The sequence below is a fragment of the Tachypleus tridentatus genome, chromosome 4, assembly GCF_004210375.1.
Source record: "Tachypleus tridentatus isolate NWPU-2018 chromosome 4, ASM421037v1, whole genome shotgun sequence".
Taxonomy (NCBI): domain Eukaryota; kingdom Metazoa; phylum Arthropoda; class Merostomata; order Xiphosura; family Limulidae; genus Tachypleus; species Tachypleus tridentatus.
The window spans coordinates 79,577-100,261 of record NC_134828.1 but is presented as its reverse complement, the minus strand read 5'-3'; the positions used below and the strand labels follow the sequence as shown (position 1 = coordinate 100,261).

General features: G+C 37.6%; 1 protein-coding gene across 2 annotated transcripts; it reads right to left on the bottom strand.

The window, feature by feature from the left end:
• Positions 1-2,830: 2,830 nt before the first annotated feature.
• On the bottom strand, positions 2,831-18,686 carry LOC143248216 (homeobox protein extradenticle-like). Of its 2 annotated transcripts, none has more exons than XM_076496649.1 (3): positions 18,215-18,686; positions 17,971-18,044; positions 2,831-2,889 (listed from the first exon to the last, which is right to left on the bottom strand). In XM_076496649.1, the coding sequence occupies exons 1-3, from the start codon at positions 18,421-18,423 to the stop codon at positions 2,846-2,848; spliced, it is 327 nt and encodes a 108-aa protein (XP_076352764.1). In that variant the 5' UTR covers positions 18,424-18,686; the 3' UTR covers positions 2,831-2,845. The 2 variants fall into 2 exon arrangements, with proteins under 2 accessions (XP_076352764.1, XP_076352763.1); XM_076496648.1 differs by lacking the exon at positions 2,831-2,889 and adding an exon at positions 12,531-12,765.
• Between the last annotated feature and the right edge of the window lie 1,999 nt (positions 18,687-20,685).

Sequence of the window (20,685 nt, the reverse complement as noted above, 5' to 3'; positions counted from 1 at the left end):
GTGTAGTAATTTCATATGAAAAGGTTAGAACAAAAACAAACAGTGATAAAGGTACTAGCGGTAATACGTGCGACAGTTAGGGACAAAATGGTACATTTAGTGACAGTAAAACTACATTGTGAAAAAAGACAAAACTAGAAGAGCCACGTGATTAGCTGTAGAACAAAGGAGTAGAACCAGGAAGAACATATCACCATGACATATTCGTTCTTCCAGTATCGAATAAGAACCTTTAAAACTGCCATACCTGCTGTCCTAATTTACATGTATCACCTGAAGAAATTCCAGGAATTTGGTGGCGTCTCTGACCCCACGTTAAGAGTCGTAAAGTACCTTCAGGTCACATCGTAAATCGCCAAAAACCTGATTCGTATAAAACAGAAATGAACCAATGATGGGAAATGAATGGTAACTTGTGCTAGTTCGTAAGTTGTTTTTTCTTGTAATAAATACCTAAAGAATATTGCATATTACAGTGATCTTTTATACGCTTCGTGCACCGTGTGCACAGTTGTTGCATACTGACTGCACGCCAGGTCTCACATTGGTAACCACTGAAAATAACAACAAACAACAGGTTTCTTTGTTACTAACTTTATGCAAACTATATAGCAACATAATGAACAACGCTAACATTCAGAACAATCAATTAAAGTTGTTGTTTAGCGTAAAAACTACCTGCGTGTTATATCAAACGCACATCGACCTACCTGCTGTGACCGTCAGGGGTATCGGGCCTCTGAATTTATCGTTGTAGACTTCCCCGACAAAACTACGCAATGCGCCACCTGTATCATGTCTACCGCAGGATATCGAACCCCAGGTTTTAACGTTGTGTAAACTTACCGAAAGCAACGACATGTTGTATTATTAAATACAAGTTGTTTTTTGTTACCAGAAAACGGCTGTAAGTCGAAAACTAAAGTTTACCAAGAATGAAATGTATTTAACAGTAGTAGTCGTGACGTTTCAACAGTGATTACCGGTAGTAGTCGTGACGTTTCAACAGTGATTACCGGAAGTAGTCGTAATACTGGTGTTATCTTCACCCTTATTGTGCCGTAGCCCATGAAAGTCGGATACACAGACAGATTTGTGAATAAACGGTTCATTTTGTTGTTAAGCGCATAGCTACACAATGAGCTATTTGTGTTGTGCCCACAGGTATCGAAAACAGATTTTGAGAGTTGTAAGACCTCAAACTTGCCACTGAGCCATCGGGTGCTAAACAGACTAGACAATTTTGTCAGAAGAGATGAGGTCCTGTGAAGTGTTCACGGTGGGCTTTACGGACCACTATAGTCCCAACCCTCTACCTGTCGGCAAGTATCTAACGTGACATTCACTTAATCGTGGTGTTGTTATGAGCCACCTCGTGGCTTGCGTGTGAAATATCTCTCTCGTAACAATCATTTAACCACGCTGCTGTGATGTAACACCTTCTGACAAACACGTGAAATATCTAACATGCTACTCACTGACTTATGTTGCTCTGATAAGATAACAACAATGTTTAATAATAGTAAGCAGAATTATGTAGCTCGTCGGAAGGTATTGTTCATAATGCATCCAACAGGGGGAGCTAGGATCGGAAATAACATGCAAGGAAGATTGAAAGATATCGTAAACTCCCGACAATAAGAATACGAATCTGTTAGTTTACTATGTTCAACACCTCCCTGTTGGTGTATACAAACAAAGATAAGTATTTGGTTTTATACAGGTATATCAGAACTCCTTTATTACTATCACATATCATGCTCTTATTCCAACTTTCTGCAACAACTTAGCTTCTGGCCTTCTCAAACGCTGTGTCTGATGTTTAAACGATGACGTAAGTTGGTAATATTCTATTAATTTAGGCACCTCACTATTTGGTTGTAATCTATTTCACCACGTCCTGTCCTACTCCACCTGAAGACCGTGCATTTTGACGATACTCCTGCAATGTAGATTCCAATGTAAAAGACTTCGACGTAATATTGTCACGTTCAAAGCACACCCTCCTCCCTGCAATGTTTCCATAATCATTATAGTCTACGGGAACGAAGGTTTCGAGGACCATTTTACACAGCGGCGATAGTTCAGAAAAACACACACGGTGTGTCCAGCGTACGAAATTGCATGAATACTCGTCTCATTTTCCACGTGCTTCATGTACGACAGTTAAGCACACATATTTTGTTAATTTAGTTAATTTTCAAGATGGGAGTATTCATCCATTGTACTATATGCTGTTGCTTGGATCACTCAAACGACCTTTACGACTGACCTTTGTGCTCACGATGATTCTCCCTGTTACAAAATGCTGCACTTTGCTTATTACCATTATTTGTTTCATGTTTCTTTCTGAATTACCCATATGACCCCAAATTGACCCATATTCCTTTTTTTTTTCCTTAAAACCATTAAGTAAAAGGGATATCCCTCTCTTGGAAATTGTATTTCCCCGATCTACTCACATTGTCTGAGTGTATGAAGTTTCCAGTAACATCTCACTTCCCTTGTTCAAAAGAATGGCAAAATGTAGTTCTGATACAATCTGTTCCACTGCGACTTCATGTTGGTTGTGGTTGTCACGTGCTTGCTTATTCAAAGTTGTTTTAATACAATATATTCAACCCTCTATCGTCGAAAGAAGAGTTAATAGTTTCTATTAAACCTGCTTCAGTTGTATTACAGTAGCAAAACAAATCTAGGAGGCCACAAAATAATGTAAAAATATTAATCACATATCGAAATATAAAATTTCAGTACCGACTGCAATACATGTTAACAAAATTATATGACTGACAGATAGAGACACGCCCTTTCTCTAAATGTTGAGTGGGTTCTACCTCAGCTCTCACGTACCATTCTTTATCGGTACAATTCTTCCCTCTAGAGTTCCTAAAAAGTCATCAAAATATACATTAAATACGTGCTATAATACTTTACTAAATCTTACATTATCAAACTAAACCTCCGACTGAAAGAATACGGAATAACACTAAATACTAACACAAGCACTTAAACATATAAACGGTGTGTCTTTTGATTTTATATTCTCACCTTATTACAGCCATGCTCTGTTACCACCCATCTTCGTCTAATTTTGCGATGTGGCAGAATTATATATAACTAGTTCACATCTACTTCAGTTGAACTATTGTTTCGACCAATAAGAAACACATGAACTAGCGAATCATAAAGAAATATGGAATGAATATACAAACAAACTGTATCACATCCTATTGCTATGAACATGTCGTTAACATTAACCCTACGTTTTATTTACAAACTGTATATCGTCTGTTTCACTGTATCAACGACCTCTGTGGGATTACACGAAAACTAACAAAAACTGACATGATATTTATATGTAAATCTTGGTGGCTTGTTGGAGTCCTGGAACATTAACAGTTCGCGAAAGTTTAGGGAGGCAGCGACCCCTAGTGTTGAAAAGATTGAGAACAGCACGTTAGGTTTGTACTTAAAGCTACACTGATAAGTGAAGATAATATAATTGGATATTCAGAGCCTGCTTTTGTTCACAAAACTCCATTCATAAAACATAATTAGTTCAACAAAGCCGATCTGTATTCACCAAACTCCATTTTAAAATAAGAACATAAAATTGGTTGAACAGAGCTAACCTGTATCTTACGAAATAGATAGTCTCTGACAAGATGCCAACATGAAAACAACCACTGGTGTGTAGAACACTCGTATTTTCCATAACTAAGATACATCTATTATTTCTTGAAGTTACATAATTCTGTTCAAATCCACATTTAACACATTTTACTCGCATTTTCTATATTTTTTATTCATTCGTAATAATATTTTTTAATTTAGAAGTACCCTACAACGTCATTAATTCCACGGTTTTAGTACCAGGTATTTAATATGCATCAAGAATAAATAAACTAGTAACTGCTATAATCAAACCGTGCCTTGAAAATGACACGAATCTTAACAACACGTTGTCAATATAACATTTCGTTTTTCTTTATAGAACCACCTGAGTAACCTTACCCCCATCAAGTAAGTGACGACCATTGTGTCACGCAAGCACGACATTGCTATGGGGATTGTCCATCATTACAGACGTCGCGTGCACATTATCTATTGCCACCATTGTACAATAAAACAACTAAGCTGGTCTTTCCTAAAAAAAAAAAAAAAAAGTAACACTAGATGGCGCTACGTTTTATTTTTCTTCCTTAAATTGTTATCTTCCATAGAATGGAGGGGTGGCAGAGTAGCTACATTATGAGACAGTAGATATTCTGGATAGCTACACAGATCTACAGGAAGCATATATACAAAATAATAATAAATAGTAGTCTTATTTATGTCAAGTAAACTTCAGTAAGAACAAGTTAAGGTTGTGAGAGAAAACGAGACTTTCCCAGAACTTGACAAACCAATAACGTTGCTCTTGTACGATCATGACAGCAATTATATACGTTTAAGAACCTGGTTTGTTGCCTTTAGTGACGTCATAAAGTTAGAAGCATTCGTTACAGCAGACCTACAGTATATCCCAGTGAGACTACAATACATTCGCGCACGTGTAACGCTTCAATCTGGGTGGATATAGAATATAACCAAAGGTGACTCTGCTCTAAAACGAACAAAATCTATCTTACAAACCAGCACCTTCAAAAGCCAGTTACCACTATACATATACGATTTGTACTGTCTGTCTATAAAATCGTTAGGTTTAATTAAAACCGACGAGTTGATAAAGTACATCCAATCATATCATTTTCTTTTTTCCTTAATAGTACTCGCAAGGCTACAAATATTTATGCGGAAAACTAAACAATAACAACATGATAAAGAATCGGTGGTAATGACTAACTGCCTTCCCTCTAGTGTCACACTAGCGCAGATAGCCCTCGTGTAGCTTTGCGAGAAATTCAAAAAGCAAACCAAACGAAACTGAGTGAAACCAAGACTACAATAGAACTGAACTGAATGTTCTAAAAGAGATAGATATGTAAAACAACGTTGTTTTAAACGCAAATTACACGATGGCCTATTTGCGCCATGTCCACCGTACGAAATCAAAATCGTCATTTAGCGTCATACGTCCGTAAAGTAACAGCTGATTGACTACAAGACCACATACAATACAGTATTTTTTACAAACGAATTTCTACAAATGAGAAAAGGAATATTTTTAGAACAGCTTCAAGAGTTAGCCTAAATAATATATCGTTACATACGTTACATTACATGTACAGTGTAAGGTAGTGCTCATTACACGTACAGTGTAAGGTAGTGCTCATTACATGTAGTGTAAGGTAGTGCTCATTACATGTAGCGCGCGTAAAGGTAGCATCATTACATACGTTACATCTATTATGCACAGCGTAAGGTGAAGCCATCATTAACGCACGTACAGTGTAAGGTAGCGTGCTCATTACACGCAACAGGTGGCAGGTAGTGCCATTACACGCACAGTGTAGGTAGCGCTCATCACACGCACAGCGTGGGAGGCAGCCTGCTCATTACACGCACAGTGTAAGGTAGTGTCTCATTACATGTACAGTGTAAGTAGTGCTCATCATACGTACACAGTGTAAGGTAGGTGCTCATTACATGTAGTGTAAGGTAGTGCCTCATTACACGCACGTGTACAGGGTGGTGCTCATTACACGCATTACAGTGTAGGTAGTGCTCATTACACGCACAGTGTAAGGTAGGTGCTCATTACACGCACAGTGTAAGGTAGTGCTCATTACATACGTTACATTACATGCACTTGTTCGTTTTCTTTTAAGCAAAGCTAAGGCAACGTAGTGTCCTGACTATATGAACTGACTACAACAGTCTATAAAGTGTTAGGTAGTGTCCTGACTGTATGAACTGACTAAAACAGTCTATAAAGTGTTAGGTAGTGTCCTGACTGTATGAACTGACTACAACAGTCTATACGGTGGTAGATAGTGTCTTGACTATATGAACTGACTACAACAGTCTATACGGTGGTAGATAGTGTCTTGACTATATGAACTGACTACAACAGTCTATACGGTGGTAGATAGTGTCCTGACTATATGAACTGACTACAACAGTCTATAAAGTGTTAGGTAGTGCCCTGACTATATGAACTGGACTACAACAGTCTATAAAGTGTTAGGTAGTGTCCTGACTGTATGAACTGACTACAACAGTCTATACGGTGTGGTAGGTAGTGTCCTGACTGTATGAACTGACTACAACAATCTATACAGTGGTAGGTAGTGTCCTGACTGTATACACAGTAGCCTTACATGTGGCGTATACGCATTGCGACATCAAACTATCCCTGGGAAAATGTCTTTAGTGCATGTGTTTGAAAACAACAAAAACTCACCCTCTATTCTCAGTGGTCGAGATGCAACAGGATTCGATCTAACTACAAGTGGCTATACTCTGACGTCAGTGACTATCTAATATCTGTTCTAATCAAAGTCATTTATCACTTCTGATTTCCTCCATGATATTCATTATTTTAATATTTTGTTCTTCTTCTGTTTTTTCTTGGTTATTATGAGTTTTTATGTCTGGATTCTTACCTGTCCAACCATCCATCATCTTTCTCATCCTCATAATGTCCATTTCGTCACTTCTTTACATCCTTTATTTTTTGTGCCGATTCTCAATGTTGTTGCCACTTCAAGATGTTGTTGTTTAGAAACATTAGATGAACCAATCTCTACGTCATTAGCCGTTACAGTTGTCCTAGAACGAGGCTAGAATCCCAGGAGTCTTGCTAGTTTCACCATCTCGAACACGACGTGTACAGCGATCAAGCATTGCTTGCAGGAAGGGAGGGCAAACACGCATGCACAAACCAGACCAGCTGCCAAGGCCAGAGAAAGGTCAGCTTAGCGAGAACTGTGTTTCTAAAGCTGTTAGAAGTTTGGTGCAGGAATACAAACGTTGACACGACATCAGCACGATCACATTAGAAAATAATTGATAAACATTGAGCACCGGATACGTTTCTCGTGACGTTTAAAAAAATAAAGAGTCCTTCAGAGTTGCCAAAGTTGATATTTTATTACATTTCAACCAATGAAAAACATCGACGGATTGTACTTCCTGAAACTTACAACATCAGTTAGTTTTTGGTGATACATATTACTAAACAAAAGACAAAATTCATAAACGTCAGTCACGTGGACGTGGCAAAGATATATTATCTTATCCACGTTGCCCAAAGTAACAGTTGGGCTAAGTTACCACACCTTTATCCACGTTGCCCACAATACCAGTTAAGCTAAGTTACCACACATTTATCCACGTTGCCCACAGTAACAGTTGGGCTGGTTACCACACCTTTATCCACGCTGCCCACAGTAACAGTTGGGCTAAGTTACCACACCTTTATCCACGTTACCCACAGTAACAGTTGGGCTAAGTTACCACACCTTTATCCACGTTGCCCACAGTACCAGTTGGGCTAAGTTACCACACCTTTATCCACGTTGCCCACAGTACCAGTTGGGCTAAGTTACCACACCTTTATCCACGTTGCCCACAGTAACGGTTGGGCTAAGTTACCACACCTTTATCCACGTTGCCCACAGTACCAGTTGGGCTAAGTTACCACACCTTTATCCGTTGCCCACAGTACCAGTTGGGCTAAGTTACCACACCTTTATCCACGTTGCCCACAGTACCAGTTAGGCTGGATTACCACACCTTTATCCACGTGCCCACAGTACCAGTTAGGCTAAGTTACCACACCTTATCCACGTTGCCCACAGTAACAGTTGGGCTAAGTTACCACACCTTTATCCACGTTGCCCACAGTAACAGTTGGGCTAAGTTACCACACCTTTATCCACGCTGCCCACAGTAACAGTTGGGCTAAGTTACCACACCTTATCCACGTTACCCACAGTAACAGTTAAGTTACCACACCTTTATCCACGTTGCCCACAGTACCAGTTGGGCTAAGTTACCACACCTTTATCCACGTTGCCCACAGTACCAGTTGGGCTGGTTACCACACCTTTATCCACGTTACCCACAGTAACAGTTGGGCTAAGTTACCACACCTTTATCCACGTTGCCCACAGTACCAGTTGGGCTAAGTTACCACACCTTTATCCGTTGCCCACAGTACCAGTTGGGCTAAGTTACCACACCTTTATCCACGTTGCCCACAGTACCAGTTAGGCTAAGTTACCACACCTTTATCCACGTTGCCCACAGTAACAGTTGGGCTAAGTTACCACACCTTTATCCACGTTGCCCACAGTAACAGTTGGGCTAAGTTACCACACCTTTATCCACGTTGCCCACAGTAACAGTTGGGCTAAGTTACCGCACCTTTATTCACGTTGCCCACAGTAACAGTTGGGCTAAGTTACCGCACCTTTATTCACGTTGCCCACAGTAACAGTTGGGCTAAGTTACCACACCTTTATCCACGTTGCCCACAGTAACAGTTGGGCTGTTACCACACCTTTATTCACGTTGCCCACAGTAACAGTTGGGCTAAGTTACCACACCTTTATTCACGTTGCCCACAGTAACAGTTGGGCTAAGTTACCACCTTTATCCACGTTGCCCACAGTACCAGTTGAGCTAAGTTACCGCACCTTTATCCACGTTACCCACAGTAACAGTTCGGCTAAGTTACCGAACATTAACAAAGACAGCACGTAACAAGTAATTCGAATCTCGTTTACTGCTGTTCCTAACGAGACAGCCCCAAGTTTACAGAGTTACAATGTTAAAGTACAGGGTTCTGTTTCCTGCAGTGGACACAGTAGACAATACAATGTCGCTTTTCTCTCAAACAATCAATGTCCGATAAACAATGGTTATGTAACTTGATAACACGTGAATTAGTGAGTAAAAAAAAGATCAAGTGAACTCAGTAACAACGCGAGATTTTTTCTATATTAATCTGGATTCACATAAACTGTAGAAAACACTGAGTCAGTAATGCACTCATTACGCAGGTTTCGTCACCTAAGTCTTACTTACCAATATCTTACGGCATTACCTCACATAATCAACATATAAATTACGAAAGTGCATAAATTAAGTAACCTTCAACCATAGCTGACAAACAATTAAAAGTAGTCAAACCCAAAACCTACGGAAACCAATCACCAGGCTACAAATACCAACATCTCTCTTCCACAAATATTCGTCTTTTGTAATCTACATTCTAGGCTATATTAGGTGTGATTCCCACGTGACGTTTTATACACGCGGAAGATAGTGAGATGTTAAAAACATATACATCAAGAAAACAACGATATATTTGGTACACCCTAACACCACAAGTCAGGTTTCACGATATATCACAGATAATTATATTTCATATTTATGAGTACATCCGCCCCACATATAAAACTTTATCATGACAATTCCAAATTTAATATTACATGGAAAACAACGGTTGAAATGAGGATGGTGGGAGCTTGAACGTGCACAGCCCCATATAACTGTATCAAATTATTAAAGGAAAAGATGTACAGATGTCATATATAGCTTGTTATGAACAGCAACAAACCGAAACAAAGATAAAAAAACATTGCAACAACTGAAAAAATCCCAGGGCGCTGGCTAAAATGTAGGATATGAAATGAACCCATGGTTTCGGAGGTGATTGAAGAAGTAGTGTAGTGGGGATACACTGTCTCTCAATCTGAATTTCCGTTCACCAGTCTCACAGAGGATAATTAAATTATGAAGTAAAATAAAGAAATAGAAGTCAGGAGAGCAAGATGTGTGTTCTCAAACCCACAAAGTTCCACATCTATATCACTTTTTCGTTCTCAAACCCACAATGTTCCACATCTATATCACTTTTCTCTGTCTACAGACAGTTGTGGGAAGGTGACTGTTCTCCAAAGTACACCAGAGAAAGAAAACTAAATAAATAAAATTAAATAAGGTACTACCACTTGGGGTAAGTAAGTTGAATAAACTTACCTCTTGAAATTAGCATTCCAGAGCCCATATGGTGATAAGGCACTAATTAGTAGCCCAGAAGGTGAATTATACCAGTATGAAGGGTCCCAACCAATTATCTAAACTAACTTGTATAACACCCAACCACTATCCATTAAGTCCATCGTAACTATCAGTTTTCACACTAAACCTATAAAGGTTTACACCTTACCTTATATGTGGTAAGGTGTTCATCCACATAAAGTAGTGCCAAGTTGTTTAACGAACTTAGTTTAAATATCAAAACTAGTACTCTTCTAGTTTTGTAGGTCGCTCAAAACAAAAGGTCAGTTAGCTTATGAATTACGTAGTGGGGTTTACTTTTCTCTTTACTTATTTAATGACATTATACTATTATTTTATTAAATTATCATACGATAACAAATACACATTCGTCAAAATTTCGTTTTCTAATTGGTTGTTTACGCGTAGCTTATCGGCGTTTCTTTTAAGTCCGCGCTGTTTTCGAATTATTTATTGTATAACATAGATTAGAAGTTTAATTAACGTTATTGATTGGTTGAAAATGTAGGTGCAGTATAAATGGAAGCCAATCATCATCTTTTTCCTCTCAGTAGCTCACAGCCTAAAAATAAATTTGATATTCGTTGTGGGCAAAGCATAAACAGTCCATTGTGCAGCTCCGGTTACGACATACAAGCAAAGTCATATTCCGTCGCGATAAACAGAAAGTTCACGAAACCGGGCTATCAAACAAGACAAGTATGTCCCGTCTCAGTTACCCGAGATTCTTCCCATATTGAGCAAGAAATTAAACAGCGTAGTCTTAGGTGCACGAGTCGAGGTCAAGGTGCACATGTCACGACCGTTTGTTTGTTTGTTTTTTCAATTTCGCACAAAGCTACTCGAGGGCTATCTGTGCTAGCCGTCTCTTATTTGGTAGTGTAAGACTAGAGGGAAGGTAGCTAGTCATCACCACCCACCGCCAACTCTTGGGCTACTCTTTTACCCACGAATAGTGGGATTGACCGTCACATTATAACGCCCCCACAGCTGAAAGGACGAGCATGTTTGGCGCGACGGGGATGCGAACTCGCGACCCTCAGATTACGAGTCGCACGCCTTAATACGCTCGGCCATGTCACGACCGTTTACAGAGCGCCGTTCAACAAAGTATTTATTAGCTGTATAATATGACAGTTATTAACTATTCATTTACCCTGTATTGGTGATTTAACAACAGTTCGTGGCAGAGGAGATAACATACCAGATATAGTATACAGGGATATTGAAAAACTGTTGATATCTATTCCGAAGGTTCAAAAGTTAGATAAACACAATACTCGAAACGTATGATGGACAAAAGAATTTCATTTTCAGATGAATATCGCCTTGACTTTGACCTGTAACAGACCGAGTCAGGCTAACGTGACCAATTGACAGACACGTCTTGAATACAAATACATTTTACTTTTGGTATATAAAAGACTTGTACAAATACAATCTTGTCACACTTTGTATAAAAACACGTGTTACATTCAGAACTGTGGTCAACATTCCTTCTACATTTAAATGACCTTGTGCATACTGAGTATCATCTACTAAATTTTACCAAATACACCTGATGAAAAATTTCTAATCGCTCGTTTCTTCTCTATTTGGGTCATGAATAAATATGTGTGATGATACTTACAACTATTTAGTTCTATAACTCATAAAAGCAAAGCTCAAAGTCGTTGTCAAAGTATAAGGAAAGGCCGCCATCTACTTCACTATCAATGGTTTATCTTAAAATTTTCAAGCCAAGTTACAAAAGAAATATCCACGCATAACCATGCCTAATTTTGAAATAGCAAAGCAGCTCCAACATTGCTCAACACTAACTCTTGGACTAATTTCATCTGACCAACTACTAACATTTAAACCAGTGCTTCCCAACCTTTTTTATACCCCGCACCCCTAAAAAAATTTAATATGTTCTCACACCCCTCACAGTAATTATTTATTTAAAAATAAAGGTAAAGGTGGCCAAAACAAATGTTATCTCGCACCCCCTGGAACACTATCTCGCACCTCCAAGGGGTGCGAGCACCCCTGGTTGGGAACCACTGATTTAAACGTAAATTTCATAGTACACCATGGCCCCAAAGTGCGAGAACAGGGTGTGAAAGGTGAACCTGCAGAGAAGCATCCTAATGGGCCACTCTTCAGTCTTAGTTTCAAACATACACTATATGTCAACAGAAAGTTGAATTATTTCAACCGACTGGTCTGAGCTAAAAACTTAAGTCAAAATTAGTTAAACATCAAGTTATGTTTAAAATCTGTGGATGAGTTAGTAACAAAGCACGAGTCACGTGGACACAAAATAATAAAATATTTAAAGATAAATGTCTGAGGATAATGAGTAACACATACAGGTTTACAAATAGTTATTAACCTTATATGGAAAATAAATATTGAATCAAAAGATTAGATTTATTAACAACATTTCATCAGCCATATAATAACAATTAATAAATTTAGGCTTAGTTTCGTTGCAAGACAGTTGCTGGTTATAAGTATCATTTTATTACCAAGTTACAGATTTTACACTGATGGCAAATATTTTTTTTAAAAACAGGTACAGTTTCGATCCCTAGTGCGATCATTCTCAAGAACACAAGTTTTAAAGGTAAAGACAGTTTTAGTACTTAAGAAATCAATATTCAACAAATATACGTTGTTAGATTCTCTTATTTCTAGTGCAAGCCATTTGCACGAGCATGTTATAAATGGTATTTCACTGCAAGACTATTTTTTCACCCCTAACCGAAATTCGTTTAGTAGAAACCGTCTCAGCAGACATAACTGTAAATAAGATAATTAGATACGTTAATTAACAATAGCGTTGTAAATGTAATCATTTTAAATAAACAGTTTAAGATTTGTAATTAACAGTACTAAGCACAACACGTGTTATGTTCAATTTTTAGTCGTATCTACATCTGTTTCCTCATTCTCTTCTCTGATTAACCTGTTCCCTAATTTCAACGACTATATCTTTATTACAACTACACTTTAATACCGACAAAACAATATTTGACTTCAACATATCAGTAGCAAGTGTCCAGATAAGAAGAAACCCAAGCATGACCGTCCTGAATTTTGAAATACTGATCAGCTAGTCATCAAACCCTGTCGCAAGAAGTTTTATTCAGTTACTGACAGTAATCCTTGTAGCATCTGAACATTCAGAGGGTGTTTAACCGCATATAGTCTCAAATCTAAGACCCACAGCCTGACAATAGGCCACGCCCAGTTCCTACTTACAGAGGGATAAAGTTTCCAAACATGAGAGAAATAAACCTCAAATTTACAAACACACCTGTTGACTGCCAAGTATTTCAGCTGCTACAATACAACTCTAATGTTTCTTTTTTGTAACTTTTCGTGACGCCATTTTGGATCGAAAGTGAAATAATATGTAAGTAGGTCAAATAAATGTATGTATGATGCTGACATCTAGTGTTGAAGTTAGGTAATATTGAGAACAAATTAACTCATCCGTGGCACTGTGTTACCGATCGGCTTGGACGAGTTATCTGTCTACGGCACTGAACAGGTTAATACATCGTACTGAGTGTATTGTCAACTCACGATCATCCTGTATATCGGTATGGTGGGGTAGTGGAATTTCATTCTAGAGCTTTAAATATTATAACTTGGAGTAACATATAACACGATTCTTTACGATACGGTTACTTCAACAGTTTTATTTAATTTTCTGCAAAATCTTGCCATGGGTGTCCACGGGTGGGGAACTGCCCCCCCCCCAAGATAAGTTTTAGCGGATGTCCCCAAATCTTACCACTTTTTCCAAGTGACGTTTCATTGTTTAACACCCTGGTTTGAGGCTATGCATAAACGCGTCTCCTACTTACAAGTTCGCTCCTCCCCTAACTTTGATTTTTTATACAAAAATAATTATCTTTAAACATTTGTAGTTAAACACAGAGCTAAACAAAGGGGTTTCTATGCTCTGCCCACCACAGGTATCGGAACCCAGATTATAACGTTGCAAATCCGCAGACATACCGTTATACCACTAGGGGTCTCTTAAAAAAACATTCTCACATAAATTGTGACACTGAAATATGAACAACATTAAAATGTTAAGATATTTCAAGTCGAGCGCGCTGGGCTTTAAATGTTAGGGTTCATGGTTTACTGCCCGTGGGTACGCTATAAGTGTGTGTTTTCCTTATAGCAAAGCCACATCGGGCTACCTGCTTAGCCCACCGAGGGGAATCGAACCCCTGATTTTAGCGTTATAAATCCGGAGACATACCGCTGTACTAGCGGAGGGCTCGCTATAAGTAAAAGACTTAAGGCCAGTATTCGATAAGAAAGAAAGATGATAGTGAGAAACGTGCCGCCGACTAGCTGCCTTCCCCCTGGTGCATCATTTACAAATTAGGGTGGTCTGATCACAGGTAGCTAGCCCTTTTGTGTAGATTTTTGCAAATTTTCTGAAAAAGAAACATGTATCAAACCTAGCTGGTCAACAGTGTTCACTTAAGACACGAGGTTTCTAACCTTTTTTTGCTAGGCCTCTCTTTGAAAATATCTTAGGTTCTGAAGACCCCTACCAACAAACACACAAAGTAATAACAAATTACTACATACACTCGGGATCCCAGTTTGAGATATGCTAAGAAAACGTTAAATGCACATAAAACGCTGAATAATGGATTCTAGGAAGAGCAAAGTCATTTCTCCTTACCGTTGTTAAAATCGCTATTTTAAAACCGAAAGATTATGATAAAATTATTGGAATAAACACGAATACTCAGATCAACTAATCCATCCAATGGACCCTTTCACAACGACCTACGTAAAGCACGTGCACACCTAAGAAGCAGTCTTCGTGTCCACATGCTGCTTGATATAGCAGCAGGAGTTAAGTACCGAAATTGTTGAAGATGAAAACACCAATGAAAACAATTAAAGAATACAACGAACTGAAGAACTGTCCTACATGGTGTTGTATCAAGACCCATGGTAACGTGTCTTGTAGGCAAAACAACCTGGTGCAGAACACAGTGTGTGATATTAACAGCTAAATGGTGTTGTATCAAGACCCATGGTAACGTGTCTTGTAGGCAAAACAACCTGATGCAGAACACACTATGTGATATTAACAGCTAAATGGTGTTGTATCAAGACCCATGGTAACGTGTCTTGTAGGCAAAACAACCTGATGCAGAACACACTGTGTGATATTAACAGCTAAATGGTGTTGTATCAAGACCCATGGTAACGTGTCTTGTAGGCAAAACAACCTGATGCAAAACACACTGTGTGATATTAACAGTTAAATTGTGTTGTATCAAGACCCATGGTAACGTGTCTTGTAGGCAAAACAACCCGATGCAGAACACAGTGTGTGATATTAACAGCTAAATGGTGTTGTATCAAGACCCATGGTAACGTGTCTTGTAGGCAAAACAACCTGATGCAAAACACACTGTGTGATATTAACAGTTAAATTGTGTTGTATCAAGACCCATGGTAACGTGTCTTGTAGGCAAAACAACCCGATGCAGAACACAGTGTGTGATATTAACAGCTAAATGGTGTTGTATCAAGACCCATGGTAACGTGTCTTGTAGGCAAAACAACCTGATGCAGAACGCAGTGTGTGATATTAACAGCTAAATGGTGTTGTATCAAGACCCATGGTAGCGTGTCTTGTAGGCAAAACAACCTGGTGCAGAACACAGTGTGTGATATTAACAGCTAAATGGTGTTGTATCAAGACCCATGGTAGTAACGTGTCTTGTAGGCAAAACAACCTGGTGCAGAACACAGTGTGTGATATTAACAGCTAAATGGTGTTGTATCAAGACCCATGGTAGTAACGTGTCTTGTAGGCAAAACAACCTGGTGCAGAACACAGTGTGTGATATTAACAGCTAAATGGTGTTGTATCAAGACCCATGGTAACGTGTTTTGTAGGCAAAACAACCTGATGCAGAAAACACTGTGTGATATTAACAGCTAAATGGTGTTGTATCAAGACCCATGGTAACGTGTGTTGTAGGCAAAACAACCTGATGCAGAACACACTGTGTCATATTAACAGCTAAATGGTGTTGTATCAAGACCCATGGTAGCGTGTCTTGTAGGCAAAACAACCTGATACAGAACACAGTGTGTGATATTAACAGCTAAATGGTGTTGTATCAAGACCCATGGTAACGTGTCTTGTAGGCAAAACAACCTGATGCAGAACACACTGTGTGATATTAACAGCATTATTAACAGTTTAGCGATTTTACACTGCGTGTCGTAATCCAAACTGTCACATATTATTACTGGCAAATTTAAAGGGAATCCATTAAAAATACACGAGATATGAAAATTGCAATTTTTACTGATTTTCCCCTGTATTTTTTACTCGCACAGATAGAAAACTAACGAACAAAATATAGGCAGGAATATAAATAACAGTGACCTAAGATCGACCTCATTCTCCCAAACGTAATATCCTAGGCTGAAATCTAATTGTTCTATATTGTCAAATGCATTTACTAAGCGTTATTGGTATGTGTCCAGTTTATCCATCCAAGAATGAAACTTATGAACAAGTCATAGTATTAACAGGCACGTTCAATTGGTGAGTCGTTAAAACATTAGATCATAAAAGTTTATTCCATAGAATTATTACCACATCACTATCTATAAAAAAATATTAAACTGAAAACGAGAACAAACCACAGAATATAGCTTCAACTTCTAAAAGCAACCCTGCGTGACGTTTGCAAGTAACGAAACGTTTCAAATATAAATAAAGTTTCGGTTGCACTGTCATTCTTCAAATGAATAGTTAAGTGAAATACTAAAACTAATCCAAGTTATGGAAGAATCATCTAACAAAACAAATAACCTCACAACTTTCTTCTTGAAATTCACAGTAGTTCACTTGTCTTTATCAGAAGTTAACAAACCACGAAATGTCGTGAAACGTTCACTGTATTCCTCTTTACAATTAAATGTTGGTGTACCGCTAACAAGTGTTGGTGTACCGCTCTAACAAACGTTATATGGAAATCAAAATGTTTATATGCGACAAAAAAACATTGACGGCAGCGAAATACTCCGTACACTTAAATAAAACCCATACAATTACAAATTACACGCTCATGACTTCGTGTTTCCATGTTCCTAACAGTACAAACTCAACCAGCCTTGTCTAGTATTTTGTTAGCCTACGAAAGTTCCGGACACACACGATAACTGTGGTCTGTTGCGTGCTTTAAGCCACTCGGTGGACAAATTCGCAAAATATATACATATACATTCATCACATGATCTGTTAATGCGCGTATTTCTAACCTCGGTGCTTATAAATAAAGCTTCTAGTAGGTTTAGACACACTGAAATAATGACTAAACAGTAAAAACACGAGAAACTGTAGAAACAAATATTTAAAATTAATACAATAATAAATTATAACGTTTTTACGTTAACGAATTAATACAGATAGAACGTGATTCACAAATGGCTCTGTGTAAGTTCAAATTTATTATTATGCGTTACAAGAACGTGATACACAAATGGCTTTGTGCAAGTTCAAACTTATTATTATGCGTTACAAGAACGTGATACACAAGTGGCTTTGTGCAAGTTCAAACTTATTATTATGTGTTACAAAAACGTGATACACCGATTATTAAATTTCCGCTTAGCACATACATCTTTCATTTTCAGGCCTAGTGAACAAAATAACGTTACGAATTTGTTAAAATTTGAATCATTAACGATAAGAAAAATCTTGTATATAATAAATTTATTGCAAATAAACAAGAACTTTTTGTTCTTCTGTAATATGCAACAAGTCATATTTGTATTGGGTCTAAATCTATAAATATATATTTCATTCAAAGGGATGATAAGAAAAGAAAAAAGTTTAGACTTTTAAATACCGCCACAAGATGGCGTCAGACATAAGGAAAAACTTGCTAGAATTCGACCTCGATGAAACTTGATAGAATATTAAAACACACTGACCTGTTTTTTCTTTGATTTCACACAAAACGCTGAAAAGTGCTGGTTTCATTCTATGGCAGTTCAACGTATGTTTTCTGTAAAACAAAAACAAAAAAACGAAACACGATATTAACTATCGCACACATTTTATAGGTTTACGACAAAGTAGCGTGATACTAGGCCTAAATTTAAATTTCAAGCGAAGAAAAGTGTGCAAACGTTCGGCTAACGAACTGCTCGTAACGGAAAAATCCTTCGAACGTACCTCGCTTGAGCTTCGTCGAGACTCTGGTCTGTAATGTTCATGATTTGTTGGAGTATTTCTGATATATCATGTTTACAAACGTCTTGATCTCCTGTGTGCAGTTGGTTTGAAGAATCCATGCCATAAGTATGTTGTGATATCACATTACCTCCTATACCAACCGTGTGGTTCTGTGAAACTGGATGCATCATTGTTTGGTGATCGTCCATGCTCCAACACCACCCTCGCCAGCTACAACGGCGTGGTTGTTCGTATAGCGAAGGTCATACACTGTCTCAAACGTAAGTTTTATCACAGCACATGCGCACAATTATCCATAAAACACGAGTTTAACTAATATTACAGTGAATAAACTACGACTGGGAATGCTTTTTTGCTGTTGTTATTGTTGTTGTTGTTAGTGAGCGACAATCTTTAAAGTGGGTTGAACAATAATGCCAGTCAAGACTCTTCACCATAAATGATAAGCGTCTGACGTGACGAAAATAACGTCACCAACCAATTCTGACCAATCAGAATCGAACACCAGAGTTACATTTCAGCCGCAGATGGTTGTCAATCGTTCTGTAAAGGGTGAGAAACCTTTCGAAGTAACTCCGCCCATACAGTGATTAATGACAAGAGAATCCCCCACCCTATGCAAATATTGTTTATAAATAAAATAGTGACAAATTAAAAGGCTTATGATAATATTAATAAAGGGTGAATCAGTACTTATGGGCACTTAATAAATCAACACATTTTTCAGGGTACGTGTCTAAAGTAAGAAACAAATATGGGTTACAGTATCTTGCAACATGTTCCTATTCGAATATGTATCTTATATAAAATTATCAGTTATTATTGCTTTAATGACATAAAAAGTTTGAGTTTTCAAAGAAGTTACGTTTCTCAAATTTTTGTGGGAGAAGTGATTAAACTGGCTATTTGTTAACAGCTTAAAGTAACAAGTTCACGGTCGGTTATTTTATATTGGACTTAACTGGAATTTAGATGATAAAAAACTAGGTTTTTGAGAAAAGTGCCATCTGTCGGGACAACATACAAATAGGGCTGTTAAATTTGTAAGCCCAAAGATTTTGAAACTTTTTTTTTTTCTTATTCGTGGATATGTTAAAAATAAGTTAAGCAGTCGTGTAGTTTTTGTTATGTTCATGATATAAAATAAGAGGTTGCTTGTCAAGTAATTTTTTTATGTTATTTATAAAACATTAAGTTGTAGTGTGAACCTAGGCCTAGCGTAGTATTAATATATATCTTAATGGTAGGTTACTAAACCAGTGCATTTTGTTATTAGTTGTACTCGTAACATTTTATCATTATACATAAAAATGTCAATTACTTATACGATTTTACTCTATGTGATTGTGTAAGTTTTTTTAATTCGTTACCATAAATAGTGAAGTGACATGAAAAAGAATTTTTAAATAAATTTTTATGAATCTAGTTTATTTTTAAATAAATTTAGTTTACGACGAGTATAAGCGCTAATTTATTGTAGAATACAATTGTCTAAATGGATTTTCAGCTGCATGCTTAAGAATAATTACAAAGTGTATGTTTGCGCCAGATAAGAGAAAGCCAATAAAATCATAAAGAGACAAACTGGTACAGTGCTAAACTCGTAGAAACTTAAATTATATCATCATTTATTTGTCCAAATGTAAAAACAATGGCCCATGTTGGCCCACAGTACAGTAATTTACATATAACTACCATGTTGGCCCATAGTACAGTTGTTTACATATAACTACCATGTTGGCCCATAGTACAGTTGTTTACATATAATTACCATGTTGGCCCATAGTACAGTTGTTTACATATAATTACCATGTTGGCCCATAGTACAGTTGCTTACATATAACTACCATGTTGGCCCATTGTACAGTTGTTTACATCTAACTACCATGTTGGCCCATAGTACAGTTGTTTACATACAACTACCATGTTGGCCCATAGTACAGTCATTTACATATAACTACCATGTTGACCCATAGTAAAGTGGTGTACATATAACTACCATGTTGGCCCAAAGTACAGTCATTTACATTTAACTACCATGTTGGCCCATAGTACAGTTGTTTACATCTAACTACCATGTTGGCCCATACTACAGTTGTTTACATACAACTACCATGTTGGCCCATAGTACAGTTTTTTTACATCTAACTACCATGTTGGCCCATAGTACAGTTGTTTACATATAACTACCATGTTGCCCTATAGTACAGTCATTTACATATAACTACCATGTTGGCCCATAGTCAAGGTGTTTACATATAACTACCATGTTGGCCCATAGTACAGTTGTTTACATATAACTACCATGTTGGCCCATAGTACAGTTGTTTACATATAATTATCATGTTGGCCCATAGTACAGTTGTTTACATATAATTACCATGTTGGCCCATAGTACAGTTGTTTACATATAATTACCATGTTGGCCCATAGTACAGTTGTTTACATAT